The 8,726-nt window shown below is 36.2% G+C and overlaps 1 protein-coding gene across 1 annotated transcript in view; it reads left to right on the top strand.

Moving 5' to 3' along the window:
• LOC118347986 overlaps positions 1-893 on the top strand; it is a 2,417-nt gene extending 1,524 nt beyond the window's left edge. Inside the window, exon 2 of the mRNA XM_035688699.1 lies at positions 691-893. Coding sequence (XP_035544592.1) covers positions 691-893 — 203 coding nt within the window. The remainder of the gene's footprint in view (positions 1-690) is intronic.
• Positions 894-8,726: the final 7,833 nt, after the last annotated feature.

Raw genomic sequence — 8,726 nt, 5'->3', positions numbered from 1 at the left:
TAGATGAGTAGGACGAAGAGGGCGGTGGGAGCAGGAAGAGACGAGAGGAGTAGGATGAGGAGTACGAGGAGAGAAAGAAAAGAGAGAGAAGGAGAGGAATATAAGAGGAAAATAGTAGGAGTAGAACCAAGGGGAGGAAGACAGGAGTAGGAGAAATTAAGAATAACAAGAATATAAAAAAATGTTATAGGAATTGTCATAAATGAGACAACTAAATTTAAAAATAAATACGTAATCGGCAATCAAGTTATTCACCTTACTTGGAAAAAGAATTAGATCAACTAGAAGAGTTAGAAAACTAACTACCCAGGTTAATTATTTTGCCTATCATACATGCAACATAGATATGAAACGACACGTAGGAGGGTGAAGTGCTGCAAATAAAGTTTCATACAAGAAGTCTCAAATGTTAGAGAGCATACAAAGTTCTAAATAGCATTTTATACAAAAACAAATGTGAGTAGAAAAACATTACCCATATACACAGCAATCGTCGCATAAGGATCAAGTCTGAAGGCTAGCTAGTGCACCAATCCAATCGAGGCTGCAATGATGCGTAAGGCCTCCTCTACAAATCTCAAGCTTTGGTAGCTATTATATTAAAAACCTCGAGAGAATTGAAAAAAGAATACCAAAATTCTAATCACATCTTACCAAAAACAAAGTGAACTCTAAAAATATATTATAAAGATAGTACATCTAGAAATAGATGGAGGAGAAAGAGAAAAGGACGTGAACAAGGACGTGAAGAGGAAGACGAGAACTGTGATGAAGAGAGTAGGACAAAGGGGTCGGGAAGAGAAGGAAGAGTAGGAAGAGCAGGACAAGGAGTACGAGGAGAGGAAGAGATGAGGGAGGATGAGAGAAATGTAGGAGGAAAAGAGGAGGAGTAGGACGACGAGAGGAAGAGAGGACGGAGAAGGAGAAGCGCATCAGAAATTAACAATAATAAGAATATAAAAAATACTATAGGAATACCATAAACGAGACAACAAAATTAAAAAATAAATGTGTAATCGGTAATCAAGTAAATCATCTTACCTGTAGAAAGAAGTGATTTTCAACTAGAAGAGAGAGTTAACTAACTACTCAAGGCAATTCTTTTGCCCTTCATACATCCAGCATAGATATGAAGTGCTATGCTTCATACAGACAATTCTTTTGCCCTTCATTCTTTTATTTGTCGGGTGAAGTGCTATAAATAAAATTGCAAACAATAAAGTCTCAAATGTTAGAGTGCATACAAAGTTCTAAATAACATTTCATACAAAAAAAATATGAGTAGAAAATTATCACCTATGTACAGGGAGTATTTGTCCCATAAGCCGAAGGCTAGCCAACACAGCAATCCAATCGAGGTAAGGCCTCCTCTACAAATCTTTGGTAGCTATTATATTAAAAACTCAAGAGAATTGAAAATAGAATATCAAAATTCTAATTACATATGACCAAAAACAAAGTGTTCTCAAAAAGTATACTGTTAAGATAGAAAGTTGGAGGAATAGAAGAGGACGTCAACAAGGACGAGAAGAGGAAGATGTAGACGGTGACGAAGAGAGGAGTATGATGAAGAGGACGCGGTGAGAGGAGGAAGAGAGTAGGACGACGAGTACGAGAAAATGAACAGAGGAAGAGAGGAATATAGGAGGAAAAGAGTAGGAGTAGGACGAGGAGAGGAAGAGATGAGGGAGGAGGAGAGGAGTAGGAGAAATAAATGCATAATCGGCAATCAAGTTATTCACCTTAACTGAAGAAAGAAGTGAGTTCACAACTAGAAGAGAAAAAAGATAACTACCCAAGACAATTGTTTTGCCCTTCATACTTCCAACATAGATATGAAACGCCACGTAGGAAAGTGAAGTGCTGCAAATAAAATTTCGTACAAAAAAGTCTCAAATGTTAGAGAGCATACAAAGTTTTAAATATTCTATACAAAAATAAATGTGAGTAGAGAAATATGACCCATATACAGAGAGCGTTTGTCGCATAAGGATCAAGGCCGAAGGCCAGCCAACACACCAATCCAATTGAGGTTGCAAGGATACGTAAGGCCTCCTCTACAAATCTCAAATTTTGGTAGCTATTATATTAAAAACTCGAAAGAATTGAAAATAGAATACTAAAATTCTAATCACATATGACCAAAAATAAATTGATCTCTAAAAATATACTATAAAGATAATACATCTTGAAAAACATGGAGGAGGAAGAGAAGAGGACATGAACAGGGAAGAGAAGATGAAGACGGTGAGGAATAGATGAGTAGGACGAAGAGGGCGGTGGGAGCAGGAAGAGACGAGAGGAGTAGGATGAGGAGTACGAGGAGAGAAAGAAAAGAGAGAGAAGGAGAGGAATATAAGAGGAAAATAGTAGGAGTAGAACCAAGGGGAGGAAGACAGGAGTAGGAGAAATTAAGAATAACAAGAATATAAAAAAATGTTATAGGAATTGTCATAAATGAGACAACTAAATTTAAAAATAAATACGTAATCGGCAATCAAGTTATTCACCTTACTTGGAAAAAGAATTAGATCAACTAGAAGAGATAGAAAACTAACTACCCAGGTTAATTATTTTGCCTATCATACATGCAACATAGATATGAAACGACACGTAGGAGGGTGAAGTGCTGCAAATAAAGTTTCATACAAGAAGTCTCAAATGTTAGAGAGCATACAAAGTTCTAAATAGCATTTTATACAAAAACAAATGTGAGTAGAAAAACATTACCTATATACACAGCATTCGCCGCATAGGATCAAGTCTGAAGGCTAGCTAGTGCACCAATCCAATCGAGGCTGCAATGATGCGTAAGGCCTCCTCTACAAATCTCAAGCTTTGGTAGCTATTATATTAAAAACCTCGAGAGAATTGAAAAAAGAATACCAAAATTCTAATCACATCTTACCAAAAACAAAGTGAACTCTACAAATATATTATAAAGATAGTACATCTAGAAATAGATGGAGGAGAAAGAGAAAAGGACGTGAACAAGGACGTGAAGAGGAAGACGAGAACTGTGGTGAAGAGAGTAGGACAAAGGGGTCGGGAAGAGAAGGAAGAGTAGGAAGAGCAGGACAAGGAGTACGAGGAGAGGAAGAGATGAGGGAGGATGAGAGAAATGTAGGAGGAAAAGAGGAGGAGTAGGACGACGAGAGGAAGAGAGGACGGAGAAGGAGAAGCGCATCAGAAATTAACAATAATAAGAATATAAAAAATACTATAGGAATACCATAAACGAGACAACAAAATTAAAAAATAAATGTGTAATCGGTAATCAAGTAAATCATCTTACCTGTAGAAAGAAGTGATTTTCAACTAGAAGAGAGAGCTAACTAACTACTCAAGGCAATTCTTTTGCCCTTCATACATCCAGCATAGATATGAAGTGCTATGCTTCATACAGACAATTCTTTTGCCCTTCATTCTTTTATTTGTCGGGTGAAGTGCTATAAATAAAATTGCAAACAATAAAGTCTCAAATGTTAGAGTGCATACAAAGTTCTAAATAACATTTCATACAAAAAAAATATGAGTAGAAAATTATCACCTATGTACAGGGAGTATTTGTCGCATAAGCCGAAGGCTAGCCAACACACCAATCCAATCGAGGTAAGGCCTCCTCTACAAATCTTTGGTAGCTATTATATTAAAAACTCAAGAGAATTGAAAATAGAATATCAAAATTCTAATTACATATGACCAAAAACAAAGTGTTCTCAAAAAGTATACTGTTAAGATAGAAAGTTGGAGGAATAGAAGAGGACGTCAACAAGGACGAGAAGAGGAAGATGTAGACGGTGACGAAGAGAGGAGTATGATGAAGAGGACGCGGTGAGAGGAGGAAGAGAGTAGGACGACGAGTACGAGAAAATGAACAGAGGAAGAGAGGAATATAGGAGGAAAAGAGTAGGAGTAGGACGAGGAGAGGAAGAGATGAGGGAGGAGGAGAGGAGTAGGAGAAATAAATGCATAATCGGCAATCAAGTTATTCACCTTAACTGAAGAAAGAAATGAGTTCACAACTAGAAGAGAAAAAAGATAACTACCCAAGACAATTGTTTTGCCCTTCATACTTCCAACATAGATATGAAACGCCACGTAGGAAAGTGAAGTGCTGCAAATAAAATTTCGTACAAAAAAGTCTCAAATGTTCTATACAAAAATAAATGTGAGTAGAGAAATATGACCCATATACAGAGAGCGTTTGTCGCATAAGGATCAAGGCCGAAGGCCAGCCAACACACCAATCCAATTGAGGTTGCAAGGATACGTAAGGCCTCCTCTACAAATCTCAAATTTTGGTAGCTATTATATTAAAAACTCGAAAGAATTGAAAATAGAATACTAAAATTCTAATCACATATGACCAAAAATAAATTGATCTCTAAAAATATACTATAAAGATAATACATCTTGAAAAACATGGAGGAGGAAGAGAAGAGGACATGAACAGGGAAGAGAAGATGAAGACGGTGAGGAATAGATGAGTAGGACGAAGAGGGCGGTGGGAGCAGGAAGAGACGAGAGGAGTAGGATGAGGAGTACGAGGAGAGAAAGAAAAGAGAGAGAAGGAGAGGAATATAAGAGGAAAATAGTAGGAGTAGAACCAAGGGGAGGAAGACAGGAGTAGGAGAAATTAAGAATAACAAGAATATAAAAAAATGTTATAGGAATTGTCATAAATGAGACAACTAAATTTAAAAATAAATACGTAATCGGCAATCAAGTTATTCACCTTACTTGGAAAAAGAATTAGATCAACTAGAAGAGATAGAAAACTAACTACCCAGGTTAATTATTTTGCCTATCATACATGCAACATAGATATGAAACGACACGTAGGAGGGTGAAGTGCTGCAAATAAAGTTTCATACAAGAAGTCTCAAATGTTAGAGAGCATACAAAGTTCTAAATAGCATTTTATACAAAAACAAATGTGAGTAGAAAAACATTACCTATATACACAGCATTCGCCGCATAGGATCAAGTCTGAAGGCTAGCTAGTGCACCAATCCAATCGAGGCTGCAATGATGCGTAAGGCCTCCTCTACAAATCTCAAGCTTTGGTAGCTATTATATTAAAAACCTCGAGAGAATTGAAAAAAGAATACCAAAATTCTAATCACATCTTACCAAAAACAAAGTGAACTCTACAAATATATTATAAAGATAGTACATCTAGAAATAGATGGAGGAGAAAGAGAAAAGGACGTGAACAAGGACGTGAAGAGGAAGACGAGAACTGTGGTGAAGAGAGTAGGACAAAGGGGTCGGGAAGAGAAGGAAGAGTAGGAAGAGCAGGACAAGGAGTACGAGGAGAGGAAGAGATGAGGGAGGATGAGAGAAATGTAGGAGGAAAAGAGGAGGAGTAGGACGACGAGAGGAAGAGAGGACGGAGAAGGAGAAGCGCATCAGAAATTAACAATAATAAGAATATAAAAAATACTATAGGAATAACCATAAACGAGACAACAAAATTAAAAAATAAATGTGTAATCGGCAATCCTTACCTGAAGAACGAAGTGAGTTCAACTAGAAGAAAGAGATAACTAACTACCTATGACAATTCTTTTGCCCTTCATACATCCAGCATAGATATGACAATTCTTCGTCAATCTCATGTTTTCTGGTGAATTAGACAAAAACAATTAGCAAGTAGTACCAACAAACTGAAGGGAAAAAAGTGCAACCAATTTCAACCACTTACAACTTACAAGCAATATATTAAAATACGGTTTGGTAATAGATCTTCCCAAGCCCTGGTAACGATGCCTTTACCTTCTCCAAAAGAAATCTTCCTGATACAGGCAATTCGAGCGAGCATAAAGCGTCTAGACTGTACTTACAAAGAGGCATGCTCTCATAACTGGGTACTGAAAAAAAGAAAGATGCAATAATTAGTACCTTGGCAAGCATTTCCTATGGTATGACTTAGGACAACGCCTACATACAGCAAACTGCAATTGGTGATCCTTCTTATTCTCTCCTCGTTTACAAACACAGCACTTAGGGAGCAGTTTCGCCACACAATGTGTATGATAAAACTAGCCACATGTTGCACTAATGCACATAAAGACCTAAAAACGCAATCGGTATAAACATTTAGAGCCATTGACATACACATTGTTTTTTTAAAATAACGGCAAAGAAATTTGGAACAACATTCATTCCAATCTATCAAAATGGGCATTGGACTTCGCAGCAGGTTAACAGAAGATCCAACAACAGCAACCGATTGCAAATAATCAACCAGAATAGTAAACAAATGCATTGATATCTCCACGCACAATGAAGAAAATTAAAAAAAGGGACTGAGAATCACGATAGCTGTCCTGAATGAACAGCCATGCCTATCAAAACAAGAGAAGCAAGCATGAAATTTGTAACAACTTGCCATCAGGAGCAATTACATCAAACATAATCAAATCTCTGCTGAACATCTAACTGAGCAAGCTAAAAGAAGCTAAAGCAGGGAAGATCAAGTTTTCTTACATGGAAATTAGAAGTACACCAAACAAAAAATAACAGATGAAACAAAGAAAGATCAATGCTTCCTGAATGGGATTTCAGGATGACAGAAACTACAGAAGAAGCAAAAGAGAGGGATGGGAGAAAGGGGTAAGGAGAGCACTTAATACGAAAGAAATCAATTTACCAGGCAAAACTAATTTCAAACTAAGAATTAAATAAAAACTAGAAATCCCAAAGCTGGAGGAAAAAGTGTTTTGAGCGTGAGAGAAGAGAACAGTTTATTAAACTGGAATATACAACTCAGTCTGCAAGGTTCCAAGTGATAAAATACATAAATTAAATGAGGAAAACAGATGCATGCATTTTTCTTGGTATAATCAGATCAATATAAAAGTTAGAAATACAGCAATATATATAAAAAATTAGAAACAGAAAAATCAAGGTGCATTATAAAAGTTATTTAGACGAAGAAAAGAAAGCTCATAAGATGAAAGATATAAGGAAAGATGAGTAAGGCCTAATTAGAAATAACGGCTTTTTGGGGAGAATGGGGGAGGGAGGAATCAAGTCTTCCCATATCTTGCTTCTTTAAAACAAGAGAAAACACAAGAAGCTAAAAATCCATTGGTTCTGAAATATTTTCCAATTATTATATAATACAAAACTCACTAGAAAATTAAGTGTCACTTCATAAAAGCAACGAAGGAAATAATATGAAATGATAAGGATAAGGGTAGGTGAATTGTGATACCCAATAAAAATCATCTCACTACTATTTTATTGCTATTCACAAACTATCTCATTACTATTCACAGATTCTCATCTCATCTAACTATACAAACGAGGCCTTAATGATTTATCAATTTATATATTGCAGACAATCTTGGATAGTATCTCATACACCACATTGCAAAGACTTAATGGGCAAAATTGGATCACCATGTACGGGCTCTCCTCCTTCAGTATCAGTCATATTAGTATGGGTCATCTTGAGAAGAATTAACGATTAAAATAATTCTAAAAAAAAGGTAATATGCACTTTCTGAGTTATAATTAACAATCCATGTGGTCCACCAGATCATTCTGAGAAGGTCTGACCTCATACAAGCTTCAAATTAAATAACTGTCAAAATTTGAACAAAGAATACAAACAGAAAGAAAGTCAAAATGGTTCAGAAGATTGGAAATACCTGAAGACTTTAGACAAGTGATCCCACAAAGATTTTCCAGATGCTTCAGGATTTTTCTTTAAGAAATGAAGGCACCGCAATGTTACCATAATTGTCCTAATTATATCCTCGAAGCTTTTTCTTGGCTTCTGAAGCTTGATCCAATTATTTTCCTTAGAGAGCACCGATATCTCAGGATTCATCATATTGGAAAGATCAAAACTCCATGCAAACCACATGCTTATATATTTTTCGAAGCCCATTGTCAATCACTTCATGCAGGAATATCTGTTCTTTGACACAATCTTGAATGTCCCCCTCTCTCCATTGAATTGGAAAAACAGAAAATGAAATTGGTTCATCCTCGTTGTCTTCAAAATAGTAATTTGACACCCATTGTGGCAAGACATCAGCCTCATCATCAGATGACGCCATTGCCCTTCTTTTAGTCACCTGCACCTGAATAAGAGATTCAAAAAATAAATACCGTAAAGAAAGCATTGAGAAAACGATACAGACTACAGAGCATGTTAAGGGAATCCATAAAAGACATGTTCCTTTATAGGGCTTCCATGCTCTTCTTTTTATCTTCCTCTTTTTGAGCCCTAGACTTTCATGTTTCTAAATTAAAAGTTTAAGCCTACCAACACAACCAAAGGATGACGGAAAGTTAAGACGACATATTCTCAGAAAAAGTTAAAAAACAGCTTCTAACGATTATAACTGTTGATGTCTTGCTAGCAAAGCAATTATCAATATGCAGTACTTGTCAATAACTGTTAATGCCAAGAGTGTCTGCCTTTCAAGATCATAGTAATTAATATTTGGACCTACAAATTCTAACATATAAAATTATACAAGAGCATTGATCCTAAAATCTGCAATCAAATTATTCACCTTCCCTAAAGAAAGAAGTGATTTAAATTCAACTAGAAGAGAGAAAGATAACTACCCAGGACAATTTTTCTGCCTTTCATACATCTAGCTAAGATATGAAACACCACTTAGGAGGGTTGAGAGCTGTAAATAATATTTCATGCAAAAAAAGATCCTAATGTTAGTGGGAGCTTTCATGAGTCTCCC

The sequence above is a fragment of the Juglans regia genome, chromosome 3 (genome assembly GCF_001411555.2).
Source record: "Juglans regia cultivar Chandler chromosome 3, Walnut 2.0, whole genome shotgun sequence".
Taxonomy (NCBI): Eukaryota; Viridiplantae; Streptophyta; class Magnoliopsida; order Fagales; family Juglandaceae; genus Juglans; species Juglans regia.
The sequence above is the reverse complement of the archived record's forward strand: the minus strand, read 5'-3'. Positions and strand labels throughout refer to the sequence as shown.